We start from the raw sequence: 23765 nt of genomic DNA, 5'->3' as shown, positions 1-23765 counted from the left end.
CCTGATGCAGGGCGGCTTTGGAAGTTACTCTGACATCAACCATTAACTATACAATTACAGTCAGTTGCTGTTTTTGGGGAGATCAGACATCTTAGATCTAAAGTCTTTGCAGTGCTGTTAGGTGGATCCTGATCTCACTGCAGTTTCAGGAGCAGCATCACCTGTCGACGCACAGCGAACCGCTGTGAATCCATGTGCAGCTGCAGAAGGGTTGAGGCATTTTGCATTGTGTGTGTGTGTGTGTGTGTGTGTGTGTGTTTATGGAAGCAGGAGCTGGCAGGGCTCAGTGTGCAGAGGAAGCCACAGGTGTAAATGCCATGTGACTGAGGTCAAGAAGGGTAAAGTGAGAGTGTTCAGCTGTCTGCAGGGATCACCGTCACAGAGGAGCATGCTGGGAAGCTACCAGGGAATGGTTTGTGTTGAGCCCAGCAACACCGCCTCCAGTGTGTGTCTTTGTATAGGTTTTCACTGGGAATTTACTTACGTCTTCTCGCCGGGGTGACATACAGTGTCAAATATAGTCGTGAATATTTGTTGTGACAAACTCACCGGGACAGACTTCACATCTGAAAACATATTTATTTCTTCTTCTTTTCTGTATATAGTATTGCTTCACCTCGCAATAGTGCAAAATCCAACATTTGATAGATAAACATGTCATAAATAAACCAGATTCACCACATTAAATACAAATTAAAAAAACAACAAAAAAACAAACAAACCAACCAAAGCTTACGGTCACATTGAAATTGCACAAGTTGACTTGAGGAATCCTTCTATTTACATTTAGATCCACAGAACGGAGGCCGAAGTCTTCTGTAGTTTTGTGCACCTCAGTCTCAGATCCCGTTTACACCAACATTCAAGTGAAAATGCAAAGTTTCTGCTTTTTTAGGAAGGTTTTGCGTTTACACGGCAACGTTGTGGAAACGACATCTGTTTGATGGAAATGGTGGAAACACTGAAAATGATGTCATGTTGGGCCACTAGAGGGTGCTGCTGGTTGTTCTAGGAATGAAACCAGACATCATGGACATGTACCTGTACAGTAGCAGAGTTTCAGAAAAGTTCTGTTGCCCCTGTTTCTATGGAGACAGACCATTTTTTAAAAGTTGCATTTTCTTCCGTTTCCAATTTAGACGGGAGTCTGGGCGTTCTTGGATAAATTCCACCTTGGGAACCGTTTCCCTGTGGCTCCGAGCACCGTTGTCGTGTAAACAAGCACCCAAAATGCACCCAAAGTTTTGCGTTTTCACCTGAAAGCGTTGTCGTGTAAACGGGGCGTTAAAGTCTGTCCCTGACTGGCTTCGTCATCTCCATAAGGCCATCACAGCTCCTGTCCCCCTGCGTTTGCTCGCACACGGAAATGAAACTTAACGATAGTTTTAGGTCAAAAGAACCGGATCAACTAAATCCTTTAAAATAAGGAGAAAAGGCAACTTCTCAGAAGTTGGGAATGGCATCACCGCACTGCACATGAACTGAACTGAACCCAGGAAGTGTTGTTTTAGAGTCTGAGCGCGCTCACCGGTGACATTCCCAAATCACCCGCGGGCGCTATACTTCAGGTTAACGACGCAACTTTATTGAAACGGGACTTGGATCCGTTTCAACGGTGAGGTAATAAAAGGAGACGCCAGCGGATGTGTGGAGAGGGAACGTGACGGCGCCGAGTGTCATCAGCGCAAAGCAACGGGCGCAAACCAGGAAAGAATAAGAGCATTTCCTCTCATTTGGATAGATTACCCGACACAAGCTGAGGTCCTGGTGTTTGGTACAGAGGCCATACTGCGGCGTCATGCTCGTGGCAGTGAATAAACATCGAGAAATGCAAAATGAAAAGCTGCACATCCAAACTCCCCAAAAGTCAAGGCCACCTCTCACACACATTCTCCTCGTCATCGCCACGCATGATATGCAGATCTAATAATAAATATATTAAAAAAAAAAAAAAAAACACTCTTAAATAGGCATTGCTTGGATTTTCTCCTCGAAGCATCTTTAAAACAGAATATATTAGAATTCATACATATTTTATAAATAGATATAGCTCAACGTAACTCTGAATGTTTAAAAAAAAGGATCCAGTCTCATGAAGAGCTGAAGGCCGTGGTCTGTGTGTGTTTGTGTGTGTGTGTGTTGGTGTCCATGCTCCCCTTGCCTGTTACTGCCACCTAGTGTAGCAGAGCAGCACTACAACTTCTTCTTTTTTTTTTTTTTTTTTTTTTAACTCTTGTAGGGAATTAGTGCCAATACTAAACATGCATGGTACAACCAGCTAAAAGCTACATTCCAAAAGTAAAATCATTCACTTCCTCTCTCTCGCTCTATTTTTTTCTTTTTTTACATTATTGCGTTAAACTTCTGACTTGAAAAAAAAAAAACATTTACGTCACACATGACAGAAATTAAAGATGTTTGGAACACCGGAGTGTCTGGATACTCACTTCCTCTTCTTCCAGGAACGATTTGGTTCTCTCGTGAGGGCGGAGATGGTGTGTGTGTGTGTGTGTGTGTGTGTGTGTGTGTGTGTGTGTGTGTAACTGTAATCTCCAGCTGATGCAGAACAGGACAGAATTAATCACAGCATGGTGAATCCCGCGCAGGATTATGGGATCAATTACGTACCGACCTCTGTTTATCACTCCAAACCTCAGTGGAACGCGTCAGATCGAGGCGGCGGCGGCGGCGCTGCACTAAGGCCCCGTTTACAAGACAACGTTTCGGGACTGGCTGTGGTGTAAACGGGGCCTTAGCTCCTGATAGAGACTCAGATTACAGGCTGTTCATTACTGAGGTTGTCAATATGTTTTTTTTCCCCACCTTCACCAAAAAAGTCACTAATTCTGCAGCATCGAGCGAGGATCCTCCACCACACCATCCGCCGCCCTCCGCTCTCCGCCCTCCGTGCTTCCTCCTCCTAAACCGAGCAGTTGCGTCTCTTCCCAGATCCGGCCTGGGCCGTAGCAGCAGGGGGAGCTGAGCTCAGCCAAACGGTGACCCCGTGTCAAAGGCTGGTGGAGGAGACTGACAGGGTGGGCGAGGAGGGCGGGGGGAAGTTCAGCAGCTCCAGCACGGCCACGCCCACGCTGCTGCGCCGCGTGAACATGCAGGACGCCGCCACCCACTTGTTGCTGCGCGGGTTGTACTTCTCGATGGAGTTGAGGCTGGAGCTGCCGTCGTTGCCTCCCACGGCGTACAGCCAGCCGTCCATGGCCACCAGGTCGTGGGTGCTCCTGGGGGGTGAAGACAGCAACACTGATGTTTTCAGTTGTGCCGTTAAATTTGGGTCACTTCATATCGTAACCACAGTGACACAGTTTGCCCATTTACCCAAATTTCCTGCGATTAACAGAATTTGAGATAATCTTGACCGAGACGTCTGTTCCACATTAATTTCACATTGGCGCTGGGGGAGAGCGGCTCTGCTGTGGCCAGAGAGACGGATTAGTGGTCAGGAGCGTGTGAGTTTTTTTGCACAGAGTAAATGGAGCCTCTCAGAAAACAAAACAGAAAAAGGACAAGGAAAGCCACACAGCTGATTAATGCCATGAGTTATTCATAGAGCTGACACACACACACAGCCGAGCACTGCCTCTGTGTGTATGTGTGTGTGTGTGTGTGTGTGCTTCTGCTGATGTGATCACAAAAAGGCTGCGGCTGCACCTCCTCAGCTCCCTCCGTGATGCAGATCCCAGAACAATAGGGAGCGTTTCCAGACACACGCGCTCAGAAACGTCTTCTAAGAAACGGGAAAGCTCCCAAAATAAATGGGTCATCTGATGCTAATGCCTTAAGAAGGTTTAGGCAGTCAGAGGACAGCCAAATGAACCAAATGCTTCAACGGAGCCCATGCAGAGCCGAATGACTGCAACCCGGTTCAAGAGCTCCACTTTTTAATTTTCTTTTCCCAACATTTTACTTTCTGTTCCAGTTTCTTCATTTAAAACTTCTTTGATCTTCTCATTTGTAGAAATACCATTGCATTGCTTTACATTTCAATCAAGCTTTCCAAAATGTATTGTGATTATTATTTTCTTTGAAAAATCTATGTGTTCTTTGAGATTTCTACAGTTTGTTCAGTGGTTTTGTGGGCCTGATTGGAGTCTTTGGTCTTTGGTGGGCCCGGTTTTGGCCCACGGGCCTTATGTTTGACACCATGGCCTCAGATATTCTGAATTTTCAGTATCTTCCATGGAAGAAAAAGTCGTCTCTAATCAAACCGTTTCTGACGTTCAGACAAAAATTTTTTCTGTGAACGTTGGCCCTTTTTCATCAGCCAAAGCTAGGCTTACGCGTGGAGTTCCCCAGGGATCTACACTAGGTCCGATTTTGTTTTCTTTAAATTTGTTGCCACTTGGCTCAATTTTTAAAAAAACATAAAATTTCCTTTCATTGTTTCGCTGATGATATACAGATCTATATGCCGCTTACATCTGAAAGTGGGTCATTCCAGTCTCTTCAAAATTGTCTGAAGGAAGTGAAAGATTGGCTGAAATTAAATTTTCTGAACCTAAATGAGAACAAAAATGAAGTAATTGTGTTTGGTGAACCTGTTCCTGCCTTTGACCTCGGAGTTCCTCACAGTTCTTGATCGATAGTTCCTTTAAACTAGAGAAGCAAATCAGTGCTGTGGAGAAAGCGAGCTTCTTTCAGCTGCGACTGGTCGCCAAAGTGAAATCTTACTTGCCCTCTGACCAGTTGGAAAAATAATTCATACATTCATTACAGCACGTCTAGATTATTGCTATTCCGTGTATTATGGTCTGGATGCTTCATCCATTCGTCGCCTACAGCTGGTACAGAATGCGGCTGCTCGCCTCCTCACAGGGAGAAGGCGTTTCGATCATGTTACTCCTGCGCTGCAGTCACTTCATTGGCTCCCTGTGTCTTTTAGAATTCACTTCAAAATTCTATTGCTTGTATTTGAATCTTTGAATGGTCTGGCCCCTGAATATTTGTCAGAAATGTTGTGTTTGTACGCTCCTGTAAGAGCCCTGGGGTCATGTGACCAGTTGCTTTTAAACTGTCCGCCTTCGATACTGAAAACCAGAGGTGACAGGGCGTTGGCGGTCGCTGGACCTAAACTTTGGAATGAGCTGCCTCTGAACATTCGTTCTGCTTCATCCATCGAGTGTTTTAAGTCATTAGTAAAAACACATTTATTAGCACTGGCGTTCAACACAAGCTGGACATTTTTGCATGTTATTGTTTTGATGGTGTTATCAACACGTGCAGCACTTTGGGCAGTGTTTACTATATTTTGAATTAGAGATGTTCCGATTCCGATACCAGTATCGGAAATTGCGCCGATACTGCCGAAAATGCTGGCATCGGTATCGGCGAGTACTGGAGTCCAGGCACCGATCCGATACCACGTCATTAATTAAATTAGCAATCTATTTACTGGTCAGCTCCGTTAGCTCCTTTAGCTCCGTTAGCGCTGACACTTCTTCTTCTGTAAGAAGAGCAGCAGCTTGCATCCCGTTGGTTGCACTACCGCCATCTGCTGGTCGTTAGCTCTGACACAGTTCTTTGCCGCTCTGCTGCAGCTGCTGTTCTTGAGAAGAAGAACGGATCACGTGACAGACTTACAGCGCCCGTTAAAGAAGCCTATTTTTTTGTTTAAAGGAATACTCCACCCAAAAAACGATTTGGCCTCATTTTCTACTCACCCTCATGCTGAGAAACACTCTGGAGCACTTTTTTGACGTTTCAAATGCAGCTGGAGATGTTTGGGGACTTTCGTAGTCAACAAACAGGGACCGACAGAGCCCGACAGAAAAAACGGTCCATAAAGTCCACAAAACGTGCCCATTTTCCTTCATACTGCTCGTCCGCTGTAATCCAAGTGTCCTGAGCGCGTAATGTCCATAATTAATTCTTAACGAGGTAATTTAGTACATTTTAAGAGCGTAAACAGTGCGCTCTCGTACAGCTCAGGTGCATGTCTGCGCACGCACCCTGAACTACGGAAGCCGCGGCAGACCAAGCAACACGCTTGTGCCCTTTCAGCAGGACACCGAATTCAAAGCTTTAAAACAGTAGCCAATCACTTTTGTGATTGTCCACAGCTCGGTTACTCACAGCAGAATATAAACAGCGGAACTACTTCTTCTACGCTTGCAATTTAGAAAAGTAGTCGCTGAAAGCGCGCAAGCGTGTTGCTTGGTCTGCCACGGCTTCCGTAGTTCAGGGTGCGCGCGCAGACATGCACTGGAGCAGTATGAAAGCGCACTGTTTACGCTCTTAAAATATACTAAATTACCTCGTTAAGAATTAATTATGGACGTTACCCGCTCAGGACACTTGGATTACAGCAGACGAGCAGTATGAAGGAAAATGGGCACGTTTTGTGCATTTCATGGACCTTTTTTTCTGTCGGGCTCTGTCGGTCCCTGTTTGTTGACTACGAAAGTCCCCAAACATCTCCAGCTGCATTTGAAACGTCAAAAAAGTGCTCCAGAGTGTTTCTCAGCATGAGGGTGAGTAGAAAATGAGGCCAAATCGTTTTTTGGGTGGAGTATTCCTTTAAGGTGCAGCTTCTGCTCTTTGGATTTTTATTTTTTGAATGTGACTTCATAGGTTGGTTTTGGACTGTAACATTTTGGAAAGTAATGTGTGGAAACGTCCTATCCCTATCATTTACAGAGTTAGATAAGCTCATAAATACCTTTGTTGTGTCCGTTCGTCCAGCCGCAGGCTCCCAGCTGTTAGCATCGTAGTTAGCTTAGCTCAACTACCGCAGGTGAAGAGGAGGCAGAGCCAGACTGAGAAAGTGGACAAAATACTCCTTCCAGTGGTCCAGGGGACGGCGTATTAGCAGGTGAAGTAAATCCGAATGGTTATAAAGCATTTTAAAAGACGTGTTATCTTTTCAATCCGTTAAAATAACGTTTTGATCCACACAAACCTGCGCATGCGCAGTGCTCCGCGGAAGGATATACCGGAGCACAGCAGTAGAAGCATAGACTCAGCCGCTGTGCGCCTGGTATATCCTTCCGCAGCGCACTGTGCTTGTGCAGGTCTGTGCGTATCAAAACACTATTTTAAGGGATTGAAAAGAAAACACGTCTTCTAAAATGTTTTATAACCATTCGGATTTACTTTGCGTGCTAATACGCCATCCCCTGGACCGCTGGAAGGAGGATTACGTCCACTTTCTCAGTCTGGCTCTGTCTCCTCGTCAACTGCCGTAGTTGAGCTAAGCTAACTACGATGCTAACAGCTGTTAGCCAGGCACTGGACTAACGGACACAAAAAAGGTATTTATGAGCTTATCTCACTTTGTAAATGATAGGGATAGGGCGTGGGTCCAAAATCTTCGGAGTATTCTTTTAAGTCACCCGTTTAGCTTCTGCACTGCAAGCTGCTTAACTCTGGCAGTAGTTTGTGTTTTTCTTTTTGGGGCAGTTTTATAATAATTTGTTCAGAAGAGAATTAAATAACATTTCTATAACCAGATTCCATCTGTTTTTTTTTTTACATCTAGTTTTCACACCTGCTACTGGGAATGGAACCCCAGACCCCACACTCAAAGCGACTGAAGTGGGTCCAGACCTGCGGATGTTCATGGGGGAGACTCCCTCCCAGGTGTTGGTCTTGGGGTTGAACCGCTCCACCGAGTTCAAGCAGCTGGTGCCGTCGTTGCCCCCGGCGACGTACAGCATGCCGTCCAGCACCGCCACGCCGGCGCTGCTGCGCCGGCTCAGCATGTTGGCGATGGCCGTCCACGTGTTGCTCTGCTCGCCCGGTCAGGAGAGAAAGCACTTATCACATATTTATACTGATTTATCTGTATCGTGTTGCCAGGATTCAGTCGATCTGAAGTTGCCGTGACGATAAATCCCGCAGCAGGTTACCTGAGGATCGTATTTCTCCACTGTTGCGAGATGCGAGGAGCTGTCATAACCTCCCACCGCATACAAGCTGCCATCTGGACGGGAGTGAGCGCAGGAATAAATATTAGGAGACGCATACCAGAGGAGCAACTCCCTTCTGATTTCAGAAATTCAAACACAACAAACACCGAGTGGAACATCCTGGTTGAGGTAACAGTCCGTACCCAGAGTAGCGACTCGGACGTATCTCCTGCGGGTGCTCATGGCGGCGATGGACGTCCAGGTGCTGGTGAGAGGGTCGTAACGCTCCGCACTGGAAAGAAAAGACAGAGGCTGCAGTCCCAGGTGGGTGAAGACACGTTGTAGAAACAGTTCTTCTGCCAGTGGACGACCAGCTGGACCAGAGTGTCTGCTGTCATGTGAACAGAGCCGAGGTCAGTCTGAGTCTACCTGTTAAGGCAGGACGCTCCGTCGTAACCTCCAGCAGCGTACAGCAGCCCATGCAGGACCGCGACACCCAAGCAGCTCCGCCGCGTTCCCATGGAAACCTCCGGCTGCCAGGCGTTGGTGATGGGATCGTAGGACTCGACGGTGGCGAGGTCCGAGGTGCCGTCGTACCTGGAGAGACGGGGACGGACTCCGAATCGTCTCCAGACGTAGACTCACAATAAAGGCTCCAGCGCACTCCTTCATGACTCACCCTCCCACGGCGTACAGCCGGTTCCCGATGGCGGCCACGCCCACCCGAGCCCGCCGAGTGGACATGGACGCCACCATGTGCCAGCGGTCCGTCCTGGTGTCGTACGCCTCGCAGTCTCCGTGAATGGCGAACAGGCTGCCGCCACCTGGAGCACAGACGCCGGCCGCACAGAGCTTTAATATCACGGAAGGTTCGGAGCCGGACCCTAACGGCGCCCCGCAGCCGCACACTGACCCACGGCGAAGAGCACGGGGCTGGCGCCCTCGCAGCGCCGCGGGCGCGTCCGGCTGTTGCTGAGCACGCCCCTCTGCTCCGGCATCAGGTGGTACTTCAGCGCCTCGATCAGCAGGTCCTTGCACTCCGAGTGGTGGCGCACCAGCAGCTCCGTGTCCACGTTGCTCATCAGGAAGTCCCGCCGCAGCAGCGGCAGCCGCACGCACTTCATCAGCTGACGGGGAGGGCGGGGTCAGGGGTGGAGGGAAAACCAAAAACAACTCATTCATTCTGCTTTCAAGACCTTAGAAATACATCAAAAAGTCATTATCTGACAGGAGAAAGCAGAAATTCACATATTTGTCATTCGGCTTCTGGATGCCAGAATATTTAATGTCTTCAGACTGAAAAATACTGAAAGTCTTGATTACTATTATTACGGCTCTGAAATGTTTTATTTATTTCTTTTCACACTGTTGTATTCCATTTCATTTCACAACGTCACACCATTTTTTTCATGTGGTCTTTCGGGAACATTATTAACACAAGAGAGTTTCATATTCTCCTGAAGTCCCAAGAAAACCAGACAGGAGCTGCTTCTTTAAAATCCAGCCTCATTTTAAGACATTTTCAAGCTCCAAACAGCAAAATATGTGTTTTCTGGTTTATTCCATAAAGACTCCATCTTTAATTCAAGCTTTAATCACTGTCTTGAATTTGGCTTTTTCCTCTTCTTGGTCATTTTAAGTGAACACTATTTGTTGGTGCTTGTATTCTCTGTGTAGGAATATGACCAGAAACAAACTCGTTTTTTCAAACCATTCATATATCTATTGTTGTTTTCCAACTGAATTATTGTTCATATTCTTTGCTAATCTTCTATTTATTTACTGTCCACTTGCTGCTGGAACAATGAAAATGTCCAAATTATTAGATTAATAAAGGGATATCTTACCTTATAACACACATTAAATTAGAAAAGCATTCATTTGAAATTCCATTTGAAACAGTGATTATCCTAGAAAAGGCTGAAAGCTGATTTTGGCCCGCGGGCCTTATGTCTGACACCCCTGTTCTCGGCCCATTAATAAAACCTCTGAGGTGAAACGAGAGCACACACCCATGGCACGTGCTGCCGGCGTCCATCGATGTCGTGTTTGACCCAGCTCAGCACGGCGCGGTACACCTCCTCCTCCGACGGCACGTTCAGGTTGTCACTGGAGATCAAGTCCAGGACCTGAAGGGAGTCCACAAACACAACCCTGTCTCTGAAAAAGTAAGGAAATCACAGCGGATCCCAAACACCGGCATCATTTCCTCCATGTTGGACTTTAGTTTGACTTTCAAATTAGTGATCCAGTGAGGATAAACTCTTCCTCTGAAACTACTGGCGCTAGCCTGCGTCTATCCGACTGCTGCAGTCTGGGGCGGCCGGCCGGCTGCAGGCCTCCACTAATCCACCGCTACACAGAGAAATGCTGCTCCTGCTGCTGCTGCCCCACCCTGCAGTCCTGCTCTCACTGCATCAACCCCAGAGAGGAGGGCCGCTTCGCCGTGCCACAATTCTGAGGACGGCTTCATCCGCGACACACAATCCAATCAGGATTCATCCGTCGTTAGCCGTCTCCAAAATGTCACGCGTGTGACGCCGCATAAGTGAAACATCACCGGGGCGCGGCGCTCACAGTCTCGTCACGCTCTGCCACTTCCTTCAGCGAGCGGCGAGGGAAATATGGGCCGTATTTCACAGCTGTGTGAGCCCCGAGTCGATTCCTGCAGCCGGAGCATAAATCCAGATCTGGTGCAGATTTATGACAAGAGGAGAGCAGCTGCAGACGGAGCGAGGCGGTAATCCAAAGGAAAGAGACAGACACCAAGAAAACCGGCTATTTTTAATCTGCGGCTTAACTGGCAGTGTTTTAATGGACCGTGCCCACACATGCAGATTCAGCCTCGGAGCTGTGAAGGCTGCAGCCAAAGAGGGAAATCTATAGAAACCAAGAGATCACCATGAGAGGAGGACGACGCTGGGAGCCGTTTTCTTACTCTCAGTTCAACGTCATGAAATAATATCTGTTGAGGTCTCCTATATTCGCATTAAAGTTTAGGTTATTTGACCAGCCGACTCAGAGGCTCCAGTCTGAAGACTTGAATGTTTTTGTTTTGAGATAAGACTGCAGATTTTCCCTCCACTGTTTCTTTAACCTTTACTGAACTGAGACGTTTGTGTTAAGTGTGTTTACATGGCTGGAAACACACTTTGGAGAGAAAAAACGTTATTTCCTTCATGGAATTTGAGAGAGACGGGCAAACAAACACACTCACATTCACAGCGATGGACAATTTAGACCCGGAGAGTCAAACTCATTTCAGTTCAGGAGCCACATTCAGTCCAGCATCAGCTTCAGAGGCCCAGAGCGGTAAAACTGTCATAATAACCTGTAAATGTAAACTTTTACGTTTTTTTTTTTGCTATGAGTAAGTTTAAAAATAAATCTCTGTTTTTGAAATGCTGGGTGCCGTTGTTTGTTTCCGTGAACAAGCGAGCAGATACCACACAGGCCTTTCTTACATTTTTAACGGACAGTATTTAGAGGGAATCTGAGAGCATTATCTTTTCTTAACATCAACACACTCCGTTTTAATCTTCGTAAATGCCTTTTACCCCTTGGGACGGTTCGAGGAAATTAAAATCCATGAAAATTGGCAAGCGACTTTTTCGGAATAATAGCTTTCTTTGTGGGAAGTGCTGACCGTGAATATTAAAGTTCAGACGATGACAGTTAGACGCTCCGGAGCTTCATTAGCAGTGTTATGCACCTCACTTAGTCCGGTCTGTGAGTCACGAGACCGGCATCGCCAGCTGAGATAAGCTCTCAGCGAAAGAATAAAGAAGCAATTCTGGATTTTTTTTTTGGATAAATCTGAGCTGAATTCCCTGAAAAAAACAAAACATAGGAAAATGTTCCACCTTAATTGAAAACACTTATTAAGCGGTGTTTACTCTGCACACGGTGCAGCAGCTGTGAAAATGTCACAGTTTTGCCTAATTACCATTTCCAGGATGGGAACCAGAGCGTTGCCACTGCTGAGCCCAGCTGGTGAATAAGTGAGAGTCGGGCTGCGTCTGAGCGCCGGAGAGAGGCGACCGCGGAGCGGCGACCGCGCCACGGGAGGCAGTGACTGACGCAACAGGCAGGCAGAGAGGAAATGAATGTCTAATGGACGTCTCTACACATGACCGCCTGCCCTGGGGAGCGTCTGTGGTTAAAAAAAAAACATGGATTCACAACGGGCCTGTGGAGGAGCAGCTGGACCTTCACATAATTTTAAGATCTGAAGCATCTTGATGGTTCTGTTTGCTCAAATTGAAAAATTGCAGCTTTCATGCATTACATGACAAAAAAAAAAAAAAAAACCTCAGTAAATACATGCTGAAGAGACTTGGCGCTCGTTTACACAATATTTTTGGTTTCTGCAACAATGCCTTTCCACCTGTCTGATGTTGATGTTGCTGCATTATTTAGACTGTAATCAGGAGCAGGTTGCACATGTAGATGGTATGAGCGGCAGGAAGTGGAAGGCACAGGCACCTTGGACAAATATATAACTTGCTATTGGAAAACCCCATTATAATCAGTTACAAATAAAGAGTAACTAAACCACAAATAAGCTGGAAATTCAGTTTTTGGGTCTGCGTTGGTTCATTTCTGCTCCATCTGTGTAGCAATGACGTGAAGGACGTCCCCCTACCTGTTTGAGCGGCAGCAGCATGAACTCCTCGGTCTTGGAAACCTCCACGAAGTGCTGCAGGACGTACTTGTGCGCCGACTTGAGCAGGTCGCTGCAGGAGTGCGTGTCGGCGAAGCCTCGGATGCCCAGACAGTTGGAGGGGTCCAGCTGGCTGAGGAGGAACTTGCAGCAGGCGTCCCGCACCCCGTTCAGCTGCAGCAGGCTCGCCGCCGGGAGCAACGTCTGCACACGGCGCGGCGGCAGGCGGGAGAAGCACAAAGCCGCTGGTTCGGATTGTTGGCTCCTTTTGCAGATTGGATTTCAGGTGTGAATTTAAAACCTTCCTACCTGCACGTTCCCCTCCCCGACCACGATCTCCGCCGTGTAGGCGTACTGAACCAGCTGCTCCAGGGCCTGGGGATCGATGTCGTGGAGGGTCACGTGGGTCTGCCGGCTCTCCGACATCTCGTCTGCGTGACCACACACACACACTGAGAGGTTATCGCCGGTAACCTGGTGGAACCGCCTCCCCGTTCAATCACGCTGACGCGCCGTATCTCCTGATGTATACAGTGCCGCTGCCAAACGCCTCATTTGTTGCTGTCCATTTAGTCTGGGACAGGTTTGTCAGATTCCTGGATCCTCGCACTCTCGCCCACTCTGGCGCATATTCACACAGGAGTGTTTTAATAAACACATTCAGGACGGTTTTTCTGTTGAAACCGGCCGATCAGAGGTCAGGAAGTGCAGCAGCTGAGCGTCAAGACAAACCACTGTCTGGAGAGAAAACTACATCCTCAGTCAAGTCAAGAGGAAACGTGAAACTCCCACACCTCATCTGAGCACCTGCGAACCAGACAAGAATAGGGGGAAGGAGACGACGATGCCCAAAGGACGACGGAGCTCAAACAGCAGGGAGCGATGACGTGCAGCTGAAGGTCAGAGAGGCTCAGTCGATCAGCGTACGACAAAAAAATAAAAACCAGACCACTTACTGGTAAACATAGCGTGGAAGTAGGGGCTGCAGGACGCCAGCACCACTTTGTGCGCCTTGATCTCTTTGTTGGAGACGTGCAGCACGATGTCGCAGAGCAGGCCGCGCTGTCGCATCCGGTTCATGGACACGAAGGAGTCGTGGTAGTGTCGCTTCGAGTTGTGCGAGATGCTGTGGCCATCGCGGTTGAGCAGCTGCATGCCGCCCTCCATCATGGTGCCGGTGGCGGGCTCGCGCCTGAGCCGCACTCTGGGCAGCTGGGAACGTGAGGAGAAAACTTTTTGAGTTCGTCGATGACAGGTGCCCTGAATAATCATCGTAGTTAATACTCCAGCGACTGCAGCCGCCCTGTCAGCGCTGACAGGAAGCCCGACCAGCGACGCGGACGACAACAGAGTGGAGCTGTTTGACATTCACTGTCGAGACTGATTACGTCTCAGTGTGACAACCAGAGCAACCCAGAAGACAAAGAATCAGGTAACTCTTCATCTGCCTGGCCTGATCACTTTTTCCAGCTTTATCTGGATGTGAGCGTCAGCAGCGAGCCCCTCCCACCCTGCTCTGAAATAGACGCTTCCAGTGTTGCGTAACCATCGGAGTCTTTGAAGCTACTATCTGATGAATATTCAGGATGCTCTGAAAAAACCAGATGAGGCAAATCACACTAAAACAAAAAATGCTGGCAGAAAAAAAACAAGAGCGCAGGAATGTTAATCAGCTAGTCTGATTAGAAGGATGAAGAGAAGAGAACCAGGCTGAAAGAACAAACATTTTAACCGGGATCTTTTTTTAAAATGATGCTCCGGGTGTAGCTAACCAGGGAATGAAGCTGTGTTTGACCCTGCAACCTACACCACCTCCTCATTCAGAAACAAGGTGCAGTCCCTGCAAAGCCTCGTCTGGATACCACTTTCAAGGCCGCTTCTTTTTCTTCTTTATGTGATGATAAAGGTTGCAGAAGAAACATCATGCATTTGTTTATTTAAGCTTTATTTCAAACTGAAAGCTCAAAGACAGAACATCTCACATGCACGGAAAGGACTAGGAAGACGGAAACACTTAAAATCCAACTGTATTAGTGTAGATGTGTTCAAAGTAAATGTCTTCACTGGATCTTTAACCAAAAACACAACAAAAGGTCTCTTTCTTTTTGTTGTTTGGTGGTTCGTTTTATTATAGTGCTGTATGTATTTGATCCGGCCCACTCCAGATGAAACTGGGCTGGAAATGAGTTTGAAATCTATGACATAGAATCAAAAAAAAAAAGCTTCTTATCAGCGCACATGTAAAGTAGCGGATTATATTTACCCATGTTACTGTAACTGAGTATTTTTGTTGGATTTTGTAATTTTCTAAGTAGTTTTTGAAATGGGTCATAAGTCACAAGTGATCCGCAACAAGTCTTTTCTCGACATGCTGCAACCAACAGGAAGTGGCATCAAAAGCAGACGTGAGAATATATTCTCGAGGAATTTTAGTTGTGGAATTACTCGAGGAATCATTTCTGCTCTACTTTCTTTTTCTTTTTTTTACTAAATAAAGCAGAGTGTGAACTCCTTTTTGTCATTTTAGTTAGTAAAATTCTTCTCTTTCTTCTTCTTTGGTGATTAAAGGCAGCTTGCATAGTTTGTAAAGCCTTTCTGGTCTGTTCAGATTGCCAAGTTATAGCTTCTTCTATTAATTTGCAGCAGGCTGCTGTCCACAGCGCTACCCTTGGGTCTGGAGGGAACACGCATGTCATGGTCCCCTGAGGAAGGCGGCGAAAGACGGAAAAGTATCCATACCTCGGGAGCTGAACTGCTCGAGGGAACGGCTGCTCGATTCCAGCTTTAGTATTTGTTTAGTATTGAAGTATCGATGCTCTTGACAACCCTAACTACTACACTAAAACCCCGCACTAGCACAGGCCCACCTCAGGCTACACAGCAGCAAAACCCTGGTCCTACCTGTGTAGCTGATTTCACCTGGTGTTACGGGAAGATAAGCAGGAAGCCAATTATCAGCCCTACTGTGACAGTTACAGCCAGTGCATTACCCAAGGTTTCGAATATGCGTTTCCACTTGCTTTTGTGAGGCACCTTTTCGAGGCGGTCAATGATTTTCTTTACATGGATCTTCAGACAGCTAATAATTTCAGTCTCGGCTGCTGAATCCCTGGACTTTACAAGAGGCTCAAGCTGCCCACCCCTGTAGGTCTTTTTAAGGTCTTTCAGGACACCCTTGTAGATCCGTTTGTGATATTTCAGCTCTATATTCCATTTGTCAGAGACGTTGATTCCCTCCACTGTCTGGTCTACCAGATGTTTGACTTGGGAAATCCACTCTGCCTGGTTTTCAGTGTGGTCACAGCCACACTTGAACAAGAATTTGATCACGGCCAGAGAAACTACATGTCGCAGCTGACTGGAAACACTGGATGAAGCCGCACATCCAGAGACATTCTGCTCGGCTGTGTTTGCCTTGACCTGGTCTGTCGTTCCTGAAGGTTCTCCTTCCAGTGAAATAGCTGGTTTTCCCTCTGTCATTTTCTTGTGATTTAAAACTAAGTTTAAAAGCACTAATCAGACAGATTCCAGTGGCTTCTTTGCAAAAAAAACCTTCACAAGTGGTCGTCAGATATGAACTGTGAGGACTGTGTACGTAAGCTCAAGAATGGCCAATATGCTCTGGACACTCGGACTGTTGTCTGAGATGACATCAAAACCTGACAGCTTCTCCGCATAGCAACAGTAACTAAGGGGGGCGGGGCTTAGCCAGAGGTAACTCATGGACACCCCGGTATGGTTTTTTCCGGACCAATACTGATTATTAGTAGGAAAGGAAGCTGATAACCGATATTTAAGGCTGATAATCATTGGCAGTAAAAGTAAATATTGGTGTTCGCTTATTACAGCTCTTTCAGATTACTAACATATTAACTCCTTTTTTTATATAATCTTAGACATGGACATCTTTACATTTTTAACAAAAAGTGAATGATTTTTATTCCAAGTAAATAAAGGTTTTTAAAATTAAAGTTTTTCAAAATTCTTCCATGTGCACACAAGACGGGGCAGAGTGGCCGTAAGACGAAACTCTCCCTACGCGAAGATAAAAAAATGTTTTTATTCTAGTCTAAACTATATGCAAACAAATAAAGAATGATTTAAGAAAGAAATTTGGAACTTTCTACTGTGTTTAGGTGCCATTGATGGCAAACACATCCAAATCAGAGCACCCTGCACATGCTGGTGACTACTTTAATGAAGACCAGACCCACTCCATGGTTTTGACGCCGGTCTGTGACGCTGACTGCTGCGTCACGACGGTGGAGGTCGGGACCTACGGTCGTGAAAGCGACCGTGGCGTTTTCAAAGACAGCTGTTTTGGATTGAGGCTCATGAATGGGGAACCTGGAGATATCACCAGCAACCAACCTGCTGGGCACAGATGTCATCAACCCACATGCCCGCTGGGGGAGATGCAGCGTTCCCTCTGCATCAACATCTGACCTGATTTTCACAGGCTTAAACCTCAGCATTGAGCAACAGACCTACAACTACCGCCACAGTCGGGCAAGAAGGGTCATGGAGAATGCCTTTGGGCTCCTGGCATCACGGTGTTTGGACATCCAGTTGAGTGCAGCCCAGACAACACTGCCCACTGAAGGCTTGTGTTGCTCTGCAAAACCTCCTGACAAGGACTGACACAACCAACACTGCACCCAATCGATGCATCTCTAAAACGAAATAAACATATTTGAATAAATGACTGCCACAGATGGAGTTTGAACCCAGAACTCTTGCATAAGTGGTAAAGACTTCTGCCAGTTCAGCACATATGCACACAACAGATTCTCACAAGGGTTTTGGAGCCGCGTCACTCCGTTTCATCTTGTCCAAAAAAACTTTTGTCCTGAATTAAATTTTCCTTCCATTGACAGAAAACAAAGTGAACGAGTGAACGGATGTGATGACTTGTGAGTCAGTGTTCAAAATTAGTCTCGGGTTTTGAACAATTCATTCAAACTGGATCATCACTAGTCTTGGTGATCAAACTGCAGCACTTAATATAAATACTGTCATCACCATTGGAGGCCGAGGAGTAACAAACCACGAAGCACACTGAGCAAGAGAAGGAGGCAGGATGAGGAGACGATGAAGGAACCATCGCCGGTGCTGAAGCTCAGCCAGGCAAGCCAAGGAATTCAAACTGTGAAAAAGGGGCTTTGGGATTTATTTTGTGTTTAATCGCTGATGCATGTGCGTCAGGCACATCGTTTGACCATTTACATGTCAAAAACGACTTAAACAGCCCAGAAAACGACAGAAATGTCAGTAGCTACAGGAGTCAGCGGCGTAGTGTGCAGGCGTCTACTCTACCATTTCAAATAAAGAAGAAGAATGTCTTCCGGGTTTACAGGCAAAGCAAGCTTGAGACAATTTCATTTCCCAACTTGTGTTAAATAAACAAAAGAGACAACATTGTCAGTTTTTCGATTTCCATTTTCCAGACGCCTCATTTCCCGTTTATGTTTTACTGACATCAAAACAGAAAATGGTTCATTTCCCATTTTTGGTTTTCCCAAATCAAAATGAAACTTGAATGTCTGGAAGGTACACAAATCGTAATGGTAAGTACACGATTATTACCTATTTTCAGTATCTTACATTTGATGGTTAAGTTCCAAACTGTGACTCCTGGTTATCGCTACACAGTGTTTATCAATATATCATCAGACTTATTGAATGGAATATCGTTCTTTCTGTGGACATTTTGAGTTGGTTTTGAGTGGTTTTTGTTTGAGGCCCAAATGAAAACCTGCTGTGTGTATTTTACTTGTTGGTGCATTCCTGTCAGTGGCATAGTTTGTCTTAGTGTGTTTAAATGACAGGCTTGTCAAACATTCATCTTTATCACTTTATCTGAATATCTTGCGCATTGTGCACCATAATAACATTTTATATTGTGGAGTTTTAACTGTATGTGCACAGTGCACACATCTGAGGGTCGGTGTCTGCGTTTTTGCATAATGGATGTGATCGCACTGTGCGAATAATGGACCCAGCTCCCACAGACAAACATCACACGACATGACAAAGGCAGGAAACATGTTTCCAACTTACACGGACATGCCACTTATGTAAACAACAAAAATGTACAAGATCAATAGATTTTTTTTTTTTAAGCATAAACCTGCATGATCGACAGTCATTGTGCTCTTTCTTCAATTCAGACAACTGGTTCTGTGTTTCCATAGCATGGAAAAGGAGTACAGTTTGTCATTAAGGAACTGAGTGTTGTAGACACTTTATTTGATATCATTTCTTTCCTTTGAAAATGTTTGCCCTTTTTTATACAGGGAGTGACCTCCATCAGGTTGTATGTATTACTCAATTAACTGCAACTCAAAGTACATTTTAAATGGACTACTTTTTACTTTTAAGAGAGCTGATTTTTTGACTGGTACTTCTTCTTTTATCCGAGGAGAATTTCAGCAGAGTAAAGATACTTTTGCTCAATTAAACTGTTCCTTTACTCTGTCCACTTCTGCTCATCAGTACAGTGGCGTCATTTGCTCTCTTACAGCTAAATATTCCCCACAGTACCGTAGAGCACCATCTCAAATGTCATCACAGCTGCCCGGCGTCCAGCTCCAGCTCCCATTTTCCAAAACACAATGGACCATAATAACACACACCAGCCATGTTCCTCTGTGAGGGAACAATTTGCCCTCAGGAGAATAACAGGAGACAATGCTGCAGATTGAGAAAGGGACATACAGGACATTGAGACACGTGTGACAACACGATTGTCACGCTTAAAGCACTCATCCAGTTCATCTCCTCCTCTGCATCCCTGCTGAAGACTCTCCAGAGCATGCAGCCAGCCACCGATGCATTTTGTGCATGAAGATATTTTCTATGAGATCTGAGGAAACCCCAACCCCCACACCGTGTATTTTGAGGAGCAGCAGCAGTGATCAGCTGCAGCGGCAGAATGGATGTGTCATTTATTTACCGGTGGTCGTGAGGCGGTGATCCCTGCACACAGTGTGATCCTCAGAATGACGGCAAGTCAAGTCACCAGCTGTCGCCGTCAGATTTGTTGAAAATCGCTACCATCGCCTGTCTGTGTGTCCATATTCTGACTGAAGCATAGGAAATGTGAAGAAAGCCTCTGTTATGTGCTGGATGCGGTTGACGTCAATGCAAAGAAGAAGAAAAAAAACCCTGCATGAACGCTGACGTCTGGCTGTTAAGGTGGAGCCACATCTGGTCCAGATTTAATACAGCAACACTGATTTTATTCTTTGTATGTGATACTCAAACGGAGGAATACCCACAATAAAAGCTCAAGTAGATTAATAGTGAGAATATAACACATCAATATAATTTTAAAGGTTTGATTTTTCGATGAGCTGCATACTACCTTAAATGTATCCTTCTTATGGTGTTTCAAATCAACTAGTTTCCTTGTTAATTGGAGACCGACTTCCTGTAGCGTCCGACGGGGCTGTTCATAACAGCAGGTGTTCAAAAGAAAACTCACATAAGGCTATGACCGATCGAAACTTTATTGTAAACAACATTTGCCGTGGCGGAGACGAATTTCTGTCGGATTTGTAAATATCTGCTTTAACACAGGACGGTAGCGGACGCGTGTCACCGGATAAACAGGAGAACCAGTTAATCCGAAACACCGGTCAGAGTGAGGAAGTGCTCTCGATAAAACGTTCCACGCCACCCCCGAAAGGCGGGGCTTCTCAGTCAAGCGCAGCGATTGGTTAAGAGCCTATCCCGACGCACTCAGAACAATTAAACAAACAACCACAAAGCCGTACCTTAAACAAAGCACACATCACGTAAATGTTTCATATACTGGAGGTACATATAATATAATTAACCTTTAGATTTATGTAAACGTTTGTCCACTGCTGGAATTAGCCGGCGAAGCTAAAAGTGGCTAAACCTGAGAAACGTTCAATTTAAGACTCACCGCCAGCCGTCGCCGGTGTCTATGTGACAGCAGTGACGTCTTCCTTTCAGTAAGCTTTCCCGGCTTCGTGATTGTGTGAAGAAAACGCCAAACTATGTAAAAATGACAATCATCTCTCTCTTCCTCCTGTAAGCCTCTAATTAAAAGCTCACGTGTAGCATCAAAACACTGCTCAGTCTTGTTCACAAGGGAATATTGCTTAGGTTCGCGAGCACGCCTGGCTGATTTTTTTTCAACACTTCTTTATTTTGTGTAAGCGATGTGCGGTTTTAATTGTTCATTCTTACATTATCAGATGATTTAAAATTAAATGTAATGAAACAATGACCCATCTTTAAGTAAAAACTGAGAAATGTAGGTTCTTTATGGCATGTGAACCATCAAACCAACAGCTCCGGCTTGCACAGGGGCATTGTGGGTATTTTTTGGATCCAGCATGGCAGCGAAACAGAAAAGGTAACGCGGATAATTCCTTAAAAAATGAAATGACAGCGTCTTATTCAACATCTAATTGGCATCGTTTCGAAATGTGTGAAGTTTTCGGACCCGGTCGTTGTATTTACGGGGCTTGTAAGCGCTTTTTGAGCTTTGTACAGTTGTATTTCAAGAGTCCATGCTGTTAGCATTAGCGGTCCAGTTAGCCTGTTAAACATGTGAAGTCTGAATTCTCTGACTTCTGGAAACGTGTTACAGTTTTATTACAGAGCTAACTCATATGAAGTCTAGTTACTCCGTTGACTCCTAATTAAACAGCTGCTTGACTCAAGTGTAGTTTTGAATTACTGATTCCAACTCTAAATCAGAACTGTACTTTCCACTGTACTTATACGTACTGCTATATTTTATTGAAGATGATCACCTCTGAGTTTATATCAGTGGTTTTTATCTTGCCACAGTATTGATGTCGTTGTAGCTCAGCTGTCCAGAATGTCAAAAAATGTCACATTATATGAAGGGATATTGAATCACAGAATTAGGGGTATATAACATTATTTTAGTTTTTAACTTCAAATTTTAAATTCTTCTTTCACTGTTTTTGTTTCCTATATTCAATCAGATTTGTTTTCTTTAGTTTGGGTAATATTTTGTCTGCATTCTATATTTTGTATACTGGGTGATATATTTCGACTCAGTAGAAAGGCAAGCTAAACAAAATTTCATTTCCACTGCGTGCCTTGTATGTACAGCAGAATATACGACAAGGCCCACTTTGAATTGTCTTTTTATTTGAACCCATAATTTTTTTATCGCAGAATGTCTTTATATTGAGTGACTTTAATCCTTGTTTCACCTGTTTATGCTATATCTGCTCAATCCTCCAGAAAATTAGAGGACCTCAGCTTGGACGAGTTTCTGCTGACAGCTGCCGACTCTGCAGATGAATCTGATGGAGAGGCTCCCGAAAGCAATATAGTCAAGAAAAAGAAAGATTCCAACTCCTCTGTCTCAAACATGTGAGTCGGCATTCATAAATAATTAATGCATAAATAATACGGTGAATAATCGTGTTATAACTGTTTCGTTTTATTCTATCACAGAGATGCAAAAAAGAAAGGTAAAGCATCAAAACACAAGGAGCAGCTGTCGAACTTAAAGAGCAAAGATCCAGAGTTTTACAAGTTTCTACAGGACAACGATCAGACGCTCCTCAACTTTGATGACACGGACAGCTCCGAAGATGAGGACGAGAAAAAGTACCACCAATTACCGTCTGCACTGGAGGTGAGTCTCTCTGTGACGGAGTGTTTATTTACACTCATGCCTGCTGGAAAGATGAAATACCACCATGTGTTTCACACGTAGGAGGCCAGCTCCGCCGACGAAGATGAAGAAGGCGCTCAGAAAAGTTCCAAGAAAGCCAAGAACAAGGATGAGGCCATCAAAATCACAGACAAGATGGTGGAAGAGTGGAGAGCGGCTCTGAAGAAGGAGCCGTCGCCTCGTCTGTTCAGAGACGTCACTCAGGCCTTCAAAGCCGCCGTTGCCACCACGAAGGGCGAGGGAGCCGGGCAGTGCCGGTACAAAGTGGCCGACAGCTCAGGTGAGTCCTCGCGTCCGGATTCCGGCCACGGTTACGCATAGCTGGGATTTTTAAAATGCATATTTCCCCACCGGCATTTACGAAAGCAACACCAGTGCATTTTCAAGAAGTTGTATCTGTTGTGGTGTACAGGTTTTTTACAAACTGACACACAAACTAGGTCAAAAAGATTGATGCTTTCTTTGCGTATTCATAGTTTTCTTGCTGTTTTGGCGGCCCTGATTGGCATCTACGGCCGCTTCTGGCCCGAGTGCCGTACGTTTGACAGCCCTGTTCTAGATTTTTTTCTGTCTGATAATTTTCCCAATTTCTGATATCACGTCTGTTCTCAGATTTGTTGTTATGAGAAGTACGCAAACTACATCCCCCATTAATCAATATTGACAAACATCACTGTGGATATAATCCTTATGTTAAGGATTAAAACACTGAATGTGAACGTCACTTGTCTCTTTGCCAGTAAAATTCCAGAAACTTCTGAGTGTGTTTTCAGTTTAAACCCAGAGTGAATCAAACACATGATTGATTTGTTTGTGGAAGCTGTATCAGTGGCTGCATTCTGTCATGAGTCGCTTTGGCGTGTCTACAGCAGTGACCTGAGAAGAAAACTAATAAATCAGCGTTTTGTGCTGATTTATTAGTTTTCACTCAGTTTTATCAGTGTCGAGATCAGACTGATAATTTCATTTGAGTCTAAACTGAAAACCTTCAGAAATGTATGTGTGTGTTACTTCATGTGAACTCCCTTGTAAACAAACCCGCTTTTCTCCCGCTGCAGTGTTCAACGCTTTAGTCCTGTTCTGTATCAAAGACATCTACGTGGCCCTGCAGAGGATGCTCCAGCTGAAGCCGGAGAGAGATCAGAAGAAGTGAGACTGAGTCCAGATTTAACCCTCGAGCTCGCTTCCCATCAGTCCTCTCATTATCGAGGTTGAACTTCTCCTCCTCCTCCTCCTCCTCCTCCTCCTCCTCAGGCTCCTGTTGCCGTCGTCTAGTCCGAGATGGCAGAAGAATCAGCTGGATATCAAGATGTACCTCAGCGGAGTCGTTCAGGTTCGTCAGGCCTCATTTACACCATTTCAAGTGAAAAGCTCCCGTTGTGTTTTGGGTGTCCGGTGACTCAGTCTCCATGGTTCTCTGCATGCGTGTGTGTGTTTTTTCATTACAAAAACAAACAAATGGCGCCTGTCCTCTCCCGTCCTGCAGCTTTTGTCCTGTCTGACAGAAGCGACGGTCATCAGCGCCGTCCTGCAGCACGCCAACCAG

The 23765-nt window shown here is 45.5% G+C and overlaps 2 protein-coding genes across 3 annotated transcripts in view; one reads left to right on the top strand and one right to left on the bottom strand.

Annotated features, from left to right (window-relative positions):
• Nucleotides 1-1950: 1950 nt before the first annotated feature.
• On the bottom strand, nucleotides 1951-20582 carry klhl17 (kelch-like family member 17). Of its 2 annotated transcripts, none has more exons than XM_030119285.1 (12): nucleotides 20459-20582; nucleotides 13482-13737; nucleotides 12835-12956; nucleotides 12508-12729; nucleotides 9875-9991; nucleotides 8776-8989; nucleotides 8542-8686; nucleotides 8292-8459; nucleotides 8066-8154; nucleotides 7863-7936; nucleotides 7561-7742; nucleotides 1951-3236 (listed from the first exon to the last, which is right to left on the bottom strand). In XM_030119285.1, exons 2-12 carry the CDS (start codon nucleotides 13693-13695, stop codon nucleotides 3008-3010), a joined length of 1776 nt encoding a protein of 591 aa, XP_029975145.1. In that variant the 5' UTR covers nucleotides 13696-13737; nucleotides 20459-20582; the 3' UTR covers nucleotides 1951-3007. The 2 variants fall into 2 exon arrangements, with proteins under 2 accessions (XP_029975145.1, XP_029975144.1); XM_030119284.1 differs by lacking the exon at nucleotides 20459-20582 and adding an exon at nucleotides 19481-19658.
• A 297-nt stretch (nucleotides 20583-20879) lies between these two features.
• Nucleotides 20880-23765, top strand: part of noc2l (NOC2-like nucleolar associated transcriptional repressor) — a 14525-nt gene continuing 11639 nt past the window's right edge. Inside the window, exons 1-7 of the mRNA XM_030118385.1 lie at nucleotides 20880-20914; nucleotides 21781-21912; nucleotides 21997-22180; nucleotides 22262-22499; nucleotides 23278-23368; nucleotides 23474-23552; nucleotides 23706-23765. The exon at nucleotides 23706-23765 is cut by the window's right edge and continues 51 nt beyond it. Coding sequence (XP_029974245.1) covers nucleotides 20895-20914; nucleotides 21781-21912; nucleotides 21997-22180; nucleotides 22262-22499; nucleotides 23278-23368; nucleotides 23474-23552; nucleotides 23706-23765 — 804 coding nt within the window. The 5' untranslated portion in view covers nucleotides 20880-20894. The remainder of the gene's footprint in view (nucleotides 20915-21780; nucleotides 21913-21996; nucleotides 22181-22261; nucleotides 22500-23277; nucleotides 23369-23473; nucleotides 23553-23705) is intronic.

Source organism: Salarias fasciatus, chromosome 20 (assembly GCF_902148845.1).
Source record: "Salarias fasciatus chromosome 20, fSalaFa1.1, whole genome shotgun sequence".
Classification (NCBI taxonomy): Eukaryota; Metazoa; Chordata; class Actinopteri; order Blenniiformes; family Blenniidae; genus Salarias; species Salarias fasciatus.
Note: the sequence above shows the minus strand (reverse complement) of the source record. Positions and strands in the feature narration are given on the sequence as shown.